The 15,872-nt window shown below is 46.2% G+C and overlaps 1 protein-coding gene across 1 annotated transcript; it reads left to right on the top strand.

Moving 5' to 3' along the window:
- The first annotated feature begins 12,805 nt into the window (after positions 1 to 12,805).
- Positions 12,806 to 14,787, top strand: LOC124667966 (E3 ubiquitin-protein ligase At4g11680-like). The gene is made up of 3 exons (XM_047205183.1): positions 12,806 to 13,236; positions 13,329 to 13,683; positions 14,177 to 14,787. Exons 1-3 carry the CDS (start codon positions 12,806 to 12,808, stop codon positions 14,318 to 14,320), a joined length of 930 nt encoding a protein of 309 aa, XP_047061139.1. The 3' UTR covers positions 14,321 to 14,787.
- The last annotated feature ends 1,085 nt before the right edge of the window (positions 14,788 to 15,872 follow it).

Below are 15,872 nucleotides of genomic sequence, written 5' to 3'. Positions count from 1 at the left end.
AACTTTTTTCAATTCATGCATTGGCTTGCCTTACACACCGCCACAAACCTATAGATCACCCAAAGGTCGTTGGGATGTGATCAAAAAGCTGCTGGTAGCCATAGAGTGGATGTTTGAAGAAAATGAGGAATTCACCACCAAGTGGTGTGAACTCACAATTGATGACTATGTGATTTTTGTGTGCATTGTTCCATTTATTTTGTTCATTGTTCCATTCATTTGAAATACTTGTAATAGTGTTGCATTTGAAATAATTTTATGCATTGTATGGTATTTGTATGTAGGATATCATTGCGATGGAAAGGTACAAGCAAATGTCATGTTACAAAAATAAGTCATTTATGCTACAAGATTGTTGGAAACCGCTTGAGCATAGCGAGAAATGGAAATTTGGGAGCAAGAAGCTCCACCGAAAAAGGAGCATTAATCCAATTGTTTGATGATGATAGTGATTTGTCCGGCGGAGAAAGATGCAAGGGTAAGCCTCTTGGAAATAAGAAGGCGAAGAACAAGCTAAGGAAGCAAGCCAGGGCATCAAGCTCGAGGGACAAAATTGATGACATGGTGAGATCAAAGGAGATGTTGATGAACAAAACATTGGAAGCCAAAAAAATGCTCATGGCCGTGAAGAAGAAGCAAGTAGTGGAGAAGCACTGCAGGAAGATGAGACTCGCAAGGCAACCTTGGACGAGAGGAGATCCCGTGCCAAGGAGAACAAGGCCTTGGCGGAGCTCATTATTGAAAAGAACAAGACAATAATGGTGGATTCAACTACCAAAAATGCCTACACAAGAGAGTGGTGAGATTTGACAAGGATAGAGATCTTGCAACGAAGAAGGCAAGAGCAAGGTGGTGGTGCTGGCGGTGGTGATGCCTACGACATGCTTGGCGGGGGCGGTGAAGTTTGATCTTGCATCGTTCGGCATGTTCTGGATTATTGCGCACATTATCGATCATTTTGGTGCCGCGAGGATTGTGGCCAAAGAGATCCGACAAACGCAGTTGGTAAAACCAAACTACCGTTTGCATTTTTTTTTGCGGAAACAAGAAGACGAATTACACCGGAAATATTACAGAAAGAAACCCAACAAACACAAAATTACAGCTTCGTCCTTCTGCAAGTTGACCACGTCGTCGACACGCCGTTGCCGTCGGTGGCGCGCCGCCGCCGCTGCCTCCCTCGATGCCTTGGATCGGAGGCAGTCCCCGGCGAGCGGGAAGTCGCCGAGCGCCGGCCCCAAAGGACCTACACCGTCGAGCGCCGCCGCGAGTCGGTCCGATGCGCCTCATCTTCTTCTTCAAGATCTTGACCTCGCAAACTCCGCCGCCCTCGGAGCTTAACACGGGGAAGACGCCCACGGCACCTCCACGAGGAGCGAGGACGAGGTTGACGACGGATCGGCGTCGAAGCTCCACGAACGTCGACTCCGGAGAGGAGATCCGCCACCTGCAAACCAAACACCAGCCGACGACATCTCCGCCTCCAAGACGCCACCGGCCAGCACCAAACCTACCCCTACACTATGTACAGGCCTAGATCCGTGGATTCCCCTACCGTTTGCATTTGGCGTTCTGTTCGGCAGCAACCCACGTTTACCACAGCTTTTGTCCTCGTTTTAAAGGTCAGGTTTTTAAGGTGAGATCCAGCACGTTTGGCTAGGTGTTAGTTGGCCATGCCAGCTAGCGTTGACCGTGGTTTTTTTCAAGGTGCAAGTGAAGCGTCGACAGATGACGATGTTTTTTTTTTATCTTTTGGGGAACGAATGACGATGCTAGTTGTGCGTTGTGTGATATTTCGGCTAAGCAAGAACAATAGTGTAGCCGGTGGCCGGCTATAACAATTTGCCATATCATATATAGTCAACTCTCAACTTATAGCTAGCATGTACAATAGTAAACCATAAAATTGTAGTACTTCTATAATATATGGTCCACCTTTTAGTCTCACATAGTGCCTAGGAGCACGTGCTAGAGCTGCCTATTAGATTAGACTAGCCACAATGGGAGTATAATAGGTAGTACTACCTCCGTTTCAAGGAATAAGGCGCCCTCGTTTTACGTGTTTTTTGTTTGACCAAGAATTACTTCAAATTGATAAACATTAGTTGTATGAAATTAGTATCATTAAAAAGTTCTTTTCAATATGAATCCAACGACACTAATTACATATAATATGATCAAGGTAGTATCATGCATGTCATGTAAGCAAAAATCTTATGTGGCACATCAATTAATGAGGAGAGAGGTAATAGTAGTATCATAGGTAGATACTATATCATAGCACGTAAAACTAGAAATTTTAGTGGCAAACACATCATGTACACATATTTGCATTGAGATTCTACAAAACATTAAATAAGATGGAACTATGATACTAATTCATGATACTATGCATTGTAGGTGTTGTATCATAAACTAGTATCATATGTATGATACTAGTCTATGATACTTCCCATTATGACTAGTCTAAGAGCCCACTTACCTTATCTCTCATAATTTCTCTCCTCCAACTAAGCAAACTTATTATATTTTATGTTTTATAGCCAGCTGATTGTACTTTATTGTACTTGCTCTTAGATAGGCTAGGCCAGGAGTATATGCATGGAAGCTTTTTTTAATTGAATGGAAGTAATTCCATGGTGGACGATCCCAATTTCGATGTGATGTCCTCGCATGGTGTACTCATTGGGGTTGACCGATGGGCCGGCCTGCCCGGCCGTGTTGGAGTGTCGGCACGGGAGGTACCGGCTGGAATGCTGGATTCGGCCCACCGTATCGCGCGCGCATAAATTCGCTTCACTTTCCCCAGAAAGATGAAAGGAAATGCCGCTAGCTATAGCCTAGCAGCTGCACGCGACGTTGCAGCTTGCTTCACCTATAGAGCCGGCCGACGTCCATTGACTCGGATGAGGATGATATATTCAGTATGTATCCGGCCAATGATGTAGCACGATCTTTGTCCGCCGTCCCGACTCACGGCCGCAGTTGCTCTTGCCTGCATGACAGAGAGCTACGTGTGTCGGCCGATCAGATTTTCACTCGCTTTGGTCGCCTTTGTCAAACAGCGCAGATCGACATGTCTGCTCCAAAAAGGGCTACTAGCTGGCTGCCCAGTATCGTGCGGCAAGCACTATCAGCCATCTACAAACCTTGATGATGGAAGCATGCATCTTTACTTTCTTACAAACAAAAAATAAAAATAACAAGTTGGCTGCTCTGTGGGCGGCATGGTCCTTCCTCCGTCAGGAAGAATACAAGTCAAACTATCTCAAACTTTGACCAACTATCACAAAGATATAACACCGGTTTCAATTGGTTTCCCGCTAATTAACCAGCCACCACTCTCCTCTGCTTAATTGATGCAAGTTGTTTTTTTTTTGCCTAGTTTCAAATAAAATATATATCAACACTTACAGATCCAATGATACTCAAATTTAATGACATAAATGTTGGTCCCTTTTTATAAACGCGAAAAAGTCAGACTCTACAACAAAATTGAAATTACACTCTTTTCGCTGCGTCCGATCGTTAACATGCATGTACTGATGTACTCCCCAGTCTACATCCTCAATCAGGTTCCTGTGTAGCCCAATTAGCGACGGTAATTGATCGTATTAATGCTCAAACCGAAGCATCGGCCTCCGATGGGATCAGAATCGAAGAACTAGATCCCTAATTGATCGCCCCCGTACGGTCGTCTTAGTGTCCGTGTCGTGGTGACGTGCCATCAGCAAATCAGCGATGATTTGACTCCTTCTAGAAAATCGTCTTTGGGGCATAGGTAAACTAGAGCGGAGGTAACACTGATGGCTCACCACCTTTTATTTGGATGTAAATTACATGTGGCTTTTTGCAGTACCTGTTGTTGAAAAGACGTAGTGTACTCCCATAAGACAATGCCGCACCTCTACACCTATCGTAATATCCATTTCTTAACGGTACAGCCAAGCAAAAGATAACAGATTACTGGACTTCGACACTCTGCATTATGCTTTCCATTGTTTTATTTTGCATTAGTCGTGAGTGTAAAACATGATAATTGATGAAATGCGTACGGGCATCATCGGGCATCGGCTAACTGTGCCATGCCATGTCCATACGTACTTTACGAGCACAAGCTTACCTATGACTACCTATGTAGGAGGTGGTATTTCGGCACATAGGTACATATTAACCTATTATATAAAATGCAGGAAAAACAAAATTTAAAAATGTCAAAAAATTCTGGGATAAAATTTCACGTGTACGTGCGGACATTCTATATTCGCGCACAAGTTTTCGGGGGGAAATGAACATTTTATGTTGTCTATATAAGAAAGACAAAAAATGTCTTGAATAGTCATGTTTTGAACAGCAAAAAATGTCTTTTTTTACACGGGACACAAAAGTGTTCTTTTTTCCCAAAGACTTGTGTGCGAGCATAGAATGTCTAGACGTCCCATAATTTTATTTCAGGTTTTTTTTTTGACATTTTAAAATGTGTTTTTACACAGTGGGTTCATACGCACCCGTGATCCAAAACGAATATCCCTACCTATATGGGCGTTCTTCCACTAGCCAAAATAAAATGGATGCAAAGAAGGAAAAACAGGAAGCAGGACCCAACCTCTCCCCGTGAACAGTGCAGAGAGGCGATTTCTGAATCCCCCTTCTTGCTCACCTCGCCGGCGGCGTTTCCGGCGGTTCCCTCTCCCTCCGGCGGCCGCTCCGGCGGCGGGAGGGTGGGGGAACACCGGATCCCACCGTGTACATAGCGTAGAGCTTAGTAGGGTCTCAGCCGGCGGCGCGGAGGAGACGGCGGCGCAGTCGGTGGTGTTATGTAGGGAGGCGGTCGTCCTCTTCGACGGTGGAGTACAAGTGGTCTCCGTTGTCGACCGCCTCGTCCCGTCCTTGCTCCTCGGTTCCTCGGAGCTTCGGAGCAGGGCTTCCCTCGCCGGAGATCGAGTCGCGGCGGCTCCGGTTATGCAATAATCCGAAGACGGTGGTGTATTGGAGCAAGACGAAGATGATGGCGCTCGCAGGATGGAGGTTTCTTGAAGCTCGAGGTTCGTCGACTTCCCGTCCGCATGGGGGCTCTCCCGATCCAAGTCAAGAAGAGGAGTAGCAGCGGCGGCGCGCCGGCGGCGCGTTCTGCGTGCGGTGGTTGTCTTCGTGGTCCAGCAGGACTTTGTTGTATTTTTTGCTTTGTTCTGGGCTGATCTGTAAGGATCCTTGTTTTAATATATCAGGTTTTCACGCAAAAAAAAAAAAAGGAAAAACAGGAAGCATCGGCCATCCATGGTCCACCCATCCGGCCTCAACTATGCTCCCTCCATCTTTAAATGAGTACACTTAAGCTTCTAACTTTTGCCTGAAGTCAAACTTTTCTATATTTAACCAAACTTATATAAAAGAGTAGCAACATATATGACATCATATTGGTATATTAAATTTTAAAAGTGATCAAGGGGTACTAATTTAGTGCAATAAATGTTGCCACGTTTTTCAACAAAATTGATCAAATTTGACTTAAAACAAAGGATAGAAGTACACTTAAATTTGAGGACAGAGTGAGCACACTTTAGAGCTGCACGAGAAGCTCGAGGCTCGTGAATCACTTGTGATCTATTTGATTGTCAGCTCACTCAAGATTGACTTGAAATGGATAGAGCTGAATTTGAGCCTTCTTTGTGGATTGGTTGAACAAGGGTCAAGTTTGAAGCTAAGGACGGCTTCCTTGTTTTTGCTGGATGTAGAATTAATGGTATTTTTCTTCAGAAGATAAAAATGATTATCATAATTATTGGCTACAATGTCAAATTCAGAAAAGACATCAAAACGATCATCATCCTTACACTTGGGAGATTTGGCTCGAAAATAGCATACCGGGTTTTCACAACCGACTCTAGTCCATCGGAATGAAAGTGGCACAAATCCACGATTTGATTAAAAACACTTGACAAGTGACTAGGGTTAGAGATTACATTTGCGGAGCACGGTGTGATATCCTTATTGCTTTTGGGCTTTTGGCTAGCGCTTTTGTTCTCTCTAACCTTTTCCCCAGTATTCTCCTTGCTTAATACTACGAAAGGAAACAGATATTGGATATTTCAAAAGAAACATAATTATATTCATCGAGCTCTTTTACGATGATTGGTTGGAACCTAGTTTTCGTCCAGTTCCGTCAAATCTAAAAAAAAAATATGATGGTTGACTAAAAGGACTTAAAACTTCTGTTTAATGTGTACGATGCTTGGACGTACATACCAGCGGTCATCTCCCAATAACCAAAAGGAAAAAAAAGTCGCCTCCCAGGTTTGCGAGAGCTTCCCCAGCCGAACAAGGATGAGCAAATACATCACATGTTAGGGCGTCCCCACCGTCGCCACGACAACCTTCTGACAGAGCACCCCCGCCGCTAGCCTCTCCCCTTCGAAGGCTTGCCTCACGATCGTTTTTCTCCCCAGCGTATAGATCACTACTTCGATAGAGACCATTATTGATGCCAAAGTGAATCATCTGGATGAGATTGACGTACAGGAGCAACACGGAAACTAGATCTACTTTATTTGTGGGGGTGGGTGGAGAGAGTGGACTAATGGAACCGGGCGGCATATGATCCTGCGCGAAATCAGCTTCTGATTGGTCCATTTTTTTGCGTGGGGTCCATGGGTGCTTTCCATATACAGGTACAAAATGACAGTATATACGCGTGTGGGTCCCCCCTGTCCTCTTCCCTGCCCCATCGTTTCCCATCCCATCCCCAGATCATCACCGCCGCGCCCAGCTTCTCCCCGAGCTCGCCTGGACACCATGTCGACGCCGCCCCGTCCACGACGCCACGTCGGCGCTGCCCCCGTCTCCGATGCCAGCTCGACGACGCCCTGTCCCCGACGCCGCCCTGTCCCTGACGCCGCCCCCGTCCCCGACGCCAGTTCGACGGCGCCCTGTCCCCGACGCCGCCCCGTCGTCGACGCCGCCCTATCGCGGGATGAGAGGCGGCACGGCCGCGCGCCGGACTACGCGGGGCCGCGGCCGGAGATGGGCGGCGAGCCGGAGGGCGCGTAGAAGCACGCATGCGCGCGACCGGCAGCGGCGACGGCGGCGTGGTTGACGGCGCCCTCGTCGGCGCCCTTGCCTCCTCCTCGTCCGGCCGCCGGCTCCGGCGTTGTGAGTCGGAAGGTGGCGACGGGGAAGGCACGGGTCGGCGCGGCCGGATCGGCTCGCGCGGTGCAGCGGAAGCGCGTGGGCGTGGAGAGGGAGGCGGCGTGCTGGCTGTTGCGGTGGCGCGGACAGCGTGCCCTCGTCGGAGAACACGGAGAGCAGTTCCGAAGCACGCCCACGGCGGCGGCCTACGACACCAACACTGCTGTGCACCCGCGGGTGTCGATTGGGGCGAGGTGGCGGCAGCGGAGCTCGGGTCGGGGCGGCGGCGTCGGGGCGTGGCGGCGGCAGCGGAGCTCGGGGCGGGGAGAGTTTTCGTAGTGCGGAGCTGCGCCGCCCGCGCACGGTGGCCAGCCGCTCCCGAGCCTCACGAGCTGAGTGGCCCTCGCGCGCGTCGTACGGCTGGCCACGATGGCGGCCGGAGCTTCCGGAGTCGCGGGCGCTCCAGAGCACTCCGTACGACTTCCCCGACGGCGACGGCCGCCACGCCGCTCGTCGCCACAGCCCTGCTTGCGCATGTGTGCTGCAGCACGGCGTGCTGCCACAGCCCTTTCCTCTCTCTCCTTAATAATGAAACTTTCTCTCTCTCCTTAATGAAGGGTCCACCTCTTGTATTCTAGTGAGTACTTTTTAGTATAAGAGGAAAAGACAACTGCTATGTAGGGCCCACACCGCAGATCAACCAATGGGAGACAGACTTGTGGCCGGAGCACATGCCGGCAGGTTCATTCTTGCGTTTCCCGGTGGGTGGACTACTATCTACACTACTCCAGACCTCCCTCTCTCTCACCGCCAACCACCATGGTCGCCGGCGATGGGGGGGGGGGGGGAGGGAGGCCAGTAATGGGAAAGGTCAAACTAAGGTGAGGGTCAATGATGAGTCGCCACAGAAGGCAAGTCTTTTCTGGAAGTAGTAGAGAGAGAGAGGGGATATGCTCAATTGTTGTGCAGGCTAATCCGATGGTTTGGCTGATCGAAAGGTCGTTCGTTTTTTACAATTTCCGTAAAATATTTAGAGGTATCGGTTCCACATGATTTTGGTTCCGGTCCCACGCTTTTGGTTCCGTCAGTTTGATTCCTATCACTTTCAGCTCAAGATGGATGGACGGTTTCTAAAAATATCAAACACAGTAAAAACTTATAATATTGATTTATTGCGACAATTATCTTGGGTTGGAATGAAAGGTTAATGCTACTCAAAGTAACTCGAAATGACCTAGTAGTATGACTGTGTTTTCGAATGAAAAAAATATTGACTCTGATTTTGTTCGAGAGTTTGTAGTTTGTGGAAGGAAGGCCACAAAAATGCATAATATCCACAACTAAGGTAATCAAGTTGTCTCCAGCCTACCAGAGTTTATATCTTAAATTTGATACTTTGGTGTCTTATCAAGACGGAATTTTCTTCAGTGGGAAGCGACGTTTCCATCGACAGCGAGACACATGTGGTGATTTCGTCAATCTCAAGACTCACCGGATCAGTTTCTTGGATGCAGTCTCTCGAAGATGCTCATAGAGGTAGAGTTTGCATGTGTGCGTTCATATAGATGAGTGTATGTACGTATGTGTGAGCATCTAGATTGTACTATGTTTCGCAAAAAAAAGTTATCTCGGAAGAAACATTTTAGTATTTTTACTTGTCTTGCAAGTGGCTCGATCGTTACATGCAGCTGACCATGACCGAGAGCGGCAAGTAGCTAAAAATGTCAAGAGTATTGACAAATGATAATTGACGGAATACCGTGCCCTTGTTCTCTTTTGCAACATGCCAGTATCCAACAGGATCTCTATTATCTTCATGCCATTGTAGTGCACGTCAAACCTATTTTTGACGGTCGTTTTCTTGGGGCCTAGAGTATGTTCCCTTGTCCACGGGAAAAAAATGCACATGATCCCGTTTTCTCCCTTCCCTCTCACTGTCTTGGTTCCTTTGTGGTCTCCTTAACTTTCTTGCCAGCCAAAACAAAAATCTACGTCACCGGGGTCATCCTAGCTTCGCAATTCAACAAGTTACTTCTAGTTAACAAACTGTTTTTCTAATAATACGCAACTTGCAATTTTATTACAAAGTAATAAAAGCTGCATGCATCAATTGATGCAGAGGCTGAGACTTCGCCTCTATTTTGGAAAAAAAAAAAGTGATCTTTATACCCGCATGAGATTCTGATCAATTAGGGAAGCAGTCGGTTCATGCTAGTTGCCTTTGCCACACGCCCACACCCGAACAGTGAACCAACATTTTGTTACGTTCTTACTTTGAAATGTGTGGAAGCGATTTGCAGGTAAAGCTTCTGAGTAGCCTATAAACCTTTTTTTTAACGGCCCATAACTAATTGAACAGTGGCACTAGTCGCAGTGTCGCCCAAGTACACAAATTAAGTCAAGCAGACAACAACGGGTTTCCAACGGAAATATCGTGGTCGGGGGGCCTCCTGTATTAATTGGCCCATATATCTGCCTTATTCTATGGGCCTCCATTGATTCACGATGTCTCGTGCTTTGTTCTGGATTTAGAGCATAATCCTCGTGCGCGGCCCATTTGCAGATACGTTATGTTTTCGCTCTAATTTTTATGTTTTTTCCAGGCTACAAAAGATGTCTTAGACTTGTCTGATTTAGATTCTCCAAATTTAAATAAATATAATACATTATTTTTAGAAAGAAAAGAGAGAATGCAATCATGTCAAGATATTTTACTTTTTAATAAGTTGGCTTGATAAATAAAAAGGTAAGTTGTGAGAGTAGAAAAAGGTGACGTATGTCAATATTTTTTTTCAATATGAATAAATGTTTATACATGTCAAAAAAGCTCATATGTTATAATACTAGTGTTTCCTACATATCATAAAAATGTTCATATATCATATTAATAATTTCATGTACATGAAACATAATGGTCATACAATGAAAAAAAAGTTCACGTGTATTAAAAAACAGGTAGAAAATAGAAAATAAATAAAAACATGCGGCATCTATTCGAGTGGTCTAGTATTTATCCCTTTTGAAATTCACATGTGTTCTTATCACCTATTAGGCATATACAAAATGGCCCGCAATAGAGTGTCATAGTGGCAAGTCTGTGTGCTTCATAGATGCAGCCCCATGGCCCATGGCACAAACGGACAACCCAGTTGATTCTAGACCAAGGTGGAAGTCCAACATTGACTATGCAAGGCGGTATTCAAACCGCCTTAGGTAAGGCAGTTCCTTGGTGAACAAGACAATATGTCATTATGCTAATCTAAGTGCATGTTTGTTTGGGCTGCAGCTGAACGAGAAGCAGCTGGAGCTGGTAGAGTTTGAGAAGCAGCTGGACATCTGATGAGATGTAAAAATGGTGTTTGGCAACTGCTTTTAGGACGGCTGGTGGACATCTAGCTGGTGGTGATTGTCTGAAATACCCCTACCGCTGTATGCTGAAGATGATATTTAAATTCTGTATTAAATACTAATAAATACTATCTTAAAAATATTAATCAACAAAATTTGATTTTGGAAAACTGAAAATAAAAATATTCGGTGACTCTTTGACAGACGGCCAACAACTGTGCGTGTAAAAGCACATTTTGTTCTACCAGAACTGTTTGTATTTTCTTTTCCATGCAAACCAAGTTACAAGAGAAGATGGAAATTTGTGCGTGTGGCTACTATACTACTTTTCAGTTGAGATTAATCGAATTGTGCATGTGACTCGTGAGTAATAGTACTAGTATTTTTCAGTTAACTGCAGCTGCTCGTTGCAGCTGGATATTGGGTTCAAACACCTTGCGCTGGCAGCAGTAGTTCGTACGGGAGAAGGGGTCAAGACTCAAGAGGTGGTCGACAACAGCGGCATCTCCTGGAAGATAAAAGCCCATATCTAAAAGTTAAGTGTTTGGCTGGGCTTCTGCTTCTAAGACCCCAAAAGCAGTAGAAGTTGCAGCTTCAGCCCAAACAAGCAGGATCTAAGATTTTGTATTAGATTCAACTTGGATTCTCCCATGCAACCCTATGTCTGAGCGCCTTTATAAGGCGGCCTATAGGAGACTTCAGGGTCTCACAATATATATCATTGTAATCACACACTTGTTGCCCATATAGATATTTATAGCAGGGAGTAGGACCTCTCTTCCGTCACCAATAGACAAGGAACAAGCGCTTTCTCTGAAGGCAATTGTGCTTGTTCCCCGTCGCACCAGCAACATTTGGAACAACCCAGAACAAACAAGAATGTCTACATCGCTACCGTACGCAGTTCCCCACCAAGGCATGTTCGGCATTAGGGACCAGATCGTACCAAGGCAGCGTTAACTTTCATGTCGATGGAGCACCTCCCATGAGTTATCAATAGACGGGAAATTGGCGCTTTCTCTGAAGGCAACGGTTTCTCTGAAGGTAACGAGCATGTATCTACCATACTCGGCTATTGTTCCGTCGTGGAACAACTTATACCATTGTGAACATCAAACCAATGAAGTCGCAGACGTTGTGTTGCCATCACCCAATTCTCGGGCCTTGTTCGGCTGTATGGGCGGGATCAAACCAACGCATATGTATACCCTTCAAGAGCATGCCACACTAGTCATCCACGACGCACCATCTGCTGCAGTCACCTGGTTCCCAAGCATGAATTGGTATCTGAGAAGAGGAAATTGGTAGCCACCGTCGGCAAAACCATGAATTGATTGTTTCAGCTCCAGAACTAAAATAATGAACCTCCATAAAATTGGTATCTGAGAAGAGAAAATTGGTAGCTACCGTCCGCAGGACTCAATTGCCGCCACAAGAGAGAAGGGGTGAGGAAAGGATCGTCGATGTCTATCTCGATATTCTTTGGCACCAGCTGGGGATGAACTGGTACAAGATCTAGAGCTACCGCAGTCGCTGTCCTCTGATTTGGGAACTAGAGTTAGAAAGAAACCTGATGGTAATGGGAGGGTACAGAACCACAATTTAGAGAACAACAAGGTCTTATTTGCAAAATGTTCCACCAACTCCAGAAATGCAATCTGTATCACATGTTCCACATCTAATGGTCCAAAATAGTTGATCCTTTGATCGCACATGATGCCTAGATCTCATACAAGTTGCCTCCGTAATTTCGACGTTTAGAAACAAGCCCACTACTAGTAGTATCCCAAAGAAATGGTTTTGTTGTGTCTAGAAATAGTTTTTGCTAAGTCAATGCTAACAATTGTGTGGTCAATACCAGGATCTGTACAGGTACAAAAGGATGAGCAAAACTTGATGAAACCTTACTGATTTTGACTGAGAAATAAATATTGCTAAATCGATTGACCTATAGTCATATAATCATTATCCAAAAGAAAACAGTCAACTAATTAGGATCTTTTGCAGGATTTAATTAGTAGCAGTTAATCTTGGTCGAGGGAGCCAAGTCATCCACCCACCGTAACCAGATTGCTCTGCTTGCTTTCTGCCTACACAAAACCAGACACAAGCCAGTGCCTGAGAGGAGCCAGGAGGAAGCATATGGCGGGAAGAAGACGGTTAGGCCAACCGTTTTTTCTTCGTTCAGCCCCTCCACTCTTGGCGCGAAAGCAAAGCCGTTAGATTATTGGTCACCATCTCGATCGAACCCAACTCACCTCTTCCCTCCCCGCCCATTTAGGCGCGAAACCAACCATGCCAATGCCCCTCCTCCCCACGACCGACCACCATCATGCCGTCCGCTTCGTCGTCGTCCTCGTTGGCGACGTCCGGAACAGGCCGTGGCGGCGGCAGCGGTAGGGTCTCCGCTTTCACCATGCGGGCGGTGGCGCGCATGTCGAGGGCGCGGTGGTTCATCTTCCTGAGGCGGGTGTACCAGTACCAGAACGGCCCGAGGTCCGACCTGGGATCGAACCCCTTCAACTCCGCCGGCTGGCTCGCCTTCGAGCTCGGTGTGATCGTCGCTCAGATGGCCATCACCACAGCCATCGTGGCCACCTCCCCCAAGGAGCGCCCCGCGTGGCCGCTCAGGCTCTGGGTCGCCGCGTACAACGTTGGTAACGTGCTTAGTCTCCCGCTTCTCTATTGGCGACACCGGCATTCCTCGGCTGCCGCCGGCCGTGGCGACGACCCTGAGATGCACGGTGCCAGTGACGCTCTAAGGTTCAGGCTTGACACCTTAATTTTCCGCATAGCTCCAAAATTTAACAGTACAGATTTAAGTCTCTTGACGAATTCTTGTGCACCAATTGCAGGAACAGCTCGTATCTGATGAACAAGGCTAGGGCGTTCCTGGAGCTCTTCTTCGCGATGTGGTTCGTGATGGGCAACGTGTGGGTGTTCGACGCGCGGCTCGGGTCGTTCCACCGCGCGCCGAGGCTGTACGCGCTCTGCATCGGCCTGCTAGCGTGGAACGCCGTCGTATACTCGCTCCCATTCCTCCTCTTCCTCCTACTCTGCTGCTTCGTCCCGGCCGTCGGGTACGCGCTCGGGTACAACATGAATTCCGCCTCCGTCGGCCGGGGCGCCTCCGACGAGCAGCTGGACGAGCTGCCGCGGTGGCGGTTCAAGGAGATGGACGCGCCCAGAGATCGCGAGCACGACGATCAAGTGAGTTCATGTCAATTTTACGCGCATTTTCTCTGCAGATTTTCAGGCACATGTCCTGATTTGGATAAGTAGAAGCAAAGATAGCAGCGTTCATTTTAGGTGATGACGGGAAATGGAGTAAAAGAGGGTAGCCGGAATTCACCAAACATTGGCGACCTAAACTTATAATGGTATCCCAAAAAGTGATAAACGTGCGCGAGCAACTCGTACATGCTTCCTTTTTGGGCGATACTAAGATAAGAAGTGCTAACTTTGCCTTTTGGTACGGTGCCTAAGATCACAAGCATCTCCCTGTTATTTAGCAACATAGCAAACATGGAGTGTTTTTTTTTTCTCCCATCCTAGATTAGCTGAACATTCGGCATACCTACTTGTTCAGTAATACATCGTGTAGCATTCTCTGGAAATTGTGCCAGTTCACACTTCACAGCAACAACAAAATGTTCTCTATTATCTTCTTAAAATCGATTGATTCACCGGCAACTTCTTGCAGGAATGCTGCATATGCCTGGCGCAATACAGGGAGAAGGAGGAGGTGAGGCAGCTGCCGTGCACACACATGTTCCACCTGAAATGCGTGGATAGGTGGCTGAGGATCATCTCCTCTTGCCCTCTCTGCAAGCAAGAGCTCAGCTGATCGATTTCTGCATATATACGGTGGAACTGTGATTGATCAGTGGAGCTTGCATTCTAAGCCAGAGATGCGTCGATCGGATGGCGCGGCACAGTCGGATGCATGCACCACACCTTACTGACCTCTTTCGCCAACCCTGTACTAACTCGAGACGCTGACAAGCGATGGATACACTGCAGTTGAAGCCAGAGATAGGTTAATTAGCCATCTTGGGCAGGTAGAAAATGTGTACAGATATTGTTGTTTCCTTTTGTTATTTTTTACTCCGCACGTCTAGTTTCTGAATAGCAACCCATGTTACAGACGCTTATCATCAAATTTTCCTCAACCTCAACTAAACAATGGTATAATGCCAAAATAGAATTGTTAGATATTGGTGTCAGGTTCTCCTAATAATTGTTAAAATAATTAGCAGTTTTCGCATTAATTTAATACAAGCATAAAACAAGACATAGCAATTTCCAAGATTAACTAGCATACGCATATTTAGACACGCAGAACACATACGCAACTGAAAACCTAGCACATATACATTCTTGGCCCACATTTCCTATTTCTCAGATACTTTCTGGTAAAACTATTGATTGCCCCTTGACTCACGTCCATTTATGAGGCAAAACTTTGTGTACACATCATACCATGCGTTTCGTGTAACACCATTTCCCTAGATTCGCCGCTGCAACCTGCAGGCAAAGGAAAGTGAGTCCACGGGAGTCATGGTCCATGTACAAGATATTTACCGGCCACTATTTCCAAACACGAAAAGGGTTACGCCAAGGGGATTCGTTATCACCGATATTGTTTAACATTGTAGCAGATATGCTGGCTATATTCATAGAGCGGGCCAAGTCTGATGGCCAGATTGAAGGTGTGATTTCACATCTGGTTGATGGTGGTTTATCAATCCTTCAGTATGCCGACGATACAATTCTTTTTATGGATCACAATCTTGAAAAAGCTCAAAACTTGAAATTAATTCTAGTGGCTTTTGAGCAGTTGTCGGGATTGAAAATCAATTTCCATAAAAGCGAATTGTTCTGTTTCGGTGATGCCCAAAATGATAGCTCTGTATACAGAGTTGTTTGGTTGTGGGCAAGGCCAATTTTCTATTCGTTATTTGGGTATTCCGATTCATTATCGGAGACTTACAATTGCGGAATGGAAAATAGTGGAAGAAAGATTACAAAAACGCCTAAGTAGTTGGAAAGGTAAATTATTGTTCCTGGGAGGAAGATTGGTACTCATTAATTCGGTACTAACAAATATGGTACTGTACATGTTATCATTCTTCATTCTACCGAAATGAATTCTGCATAAACTCGATTATTATCGATCCAGATTCTTTTGGCAAGGGGATAGCAAGAAAAAGAAATATCGACTGGTTAAATGGAGTATAGTTTGTAGTCCCAAAGATCAAGGAGGGCTTGGGTTCATGACCTGGAGGTCAAGAATTCAGCTCTACTGGGTAAATGGCTGTTTAAGCTACTTACCGAGGATGGGATTTGGCAAACTATTCTTCGGAGAAAGTATATCGGCTCGAAGACATTATCCCAAG

This window comes from Lolium rigidum, chromosome 6 (genome assembly GCF_022539505.1).
Source record: "Lolium rigidum isolate FL_2022 chromosome 6, APGP_CSIRO_Lrig_0.1, whole genome shotgun sequence".
Classification (NCBI taxonomy): Eukaryota; Viridiplantae; Streptophyta; class Magnoliopsida; order Poales; family Poaceae; genus Lolium; species Lolium rigidum.
Note: the sequence above shows the minus strand (reverse complement) of the source record. Positions and strands in the feature narration are given on the sequence as shown.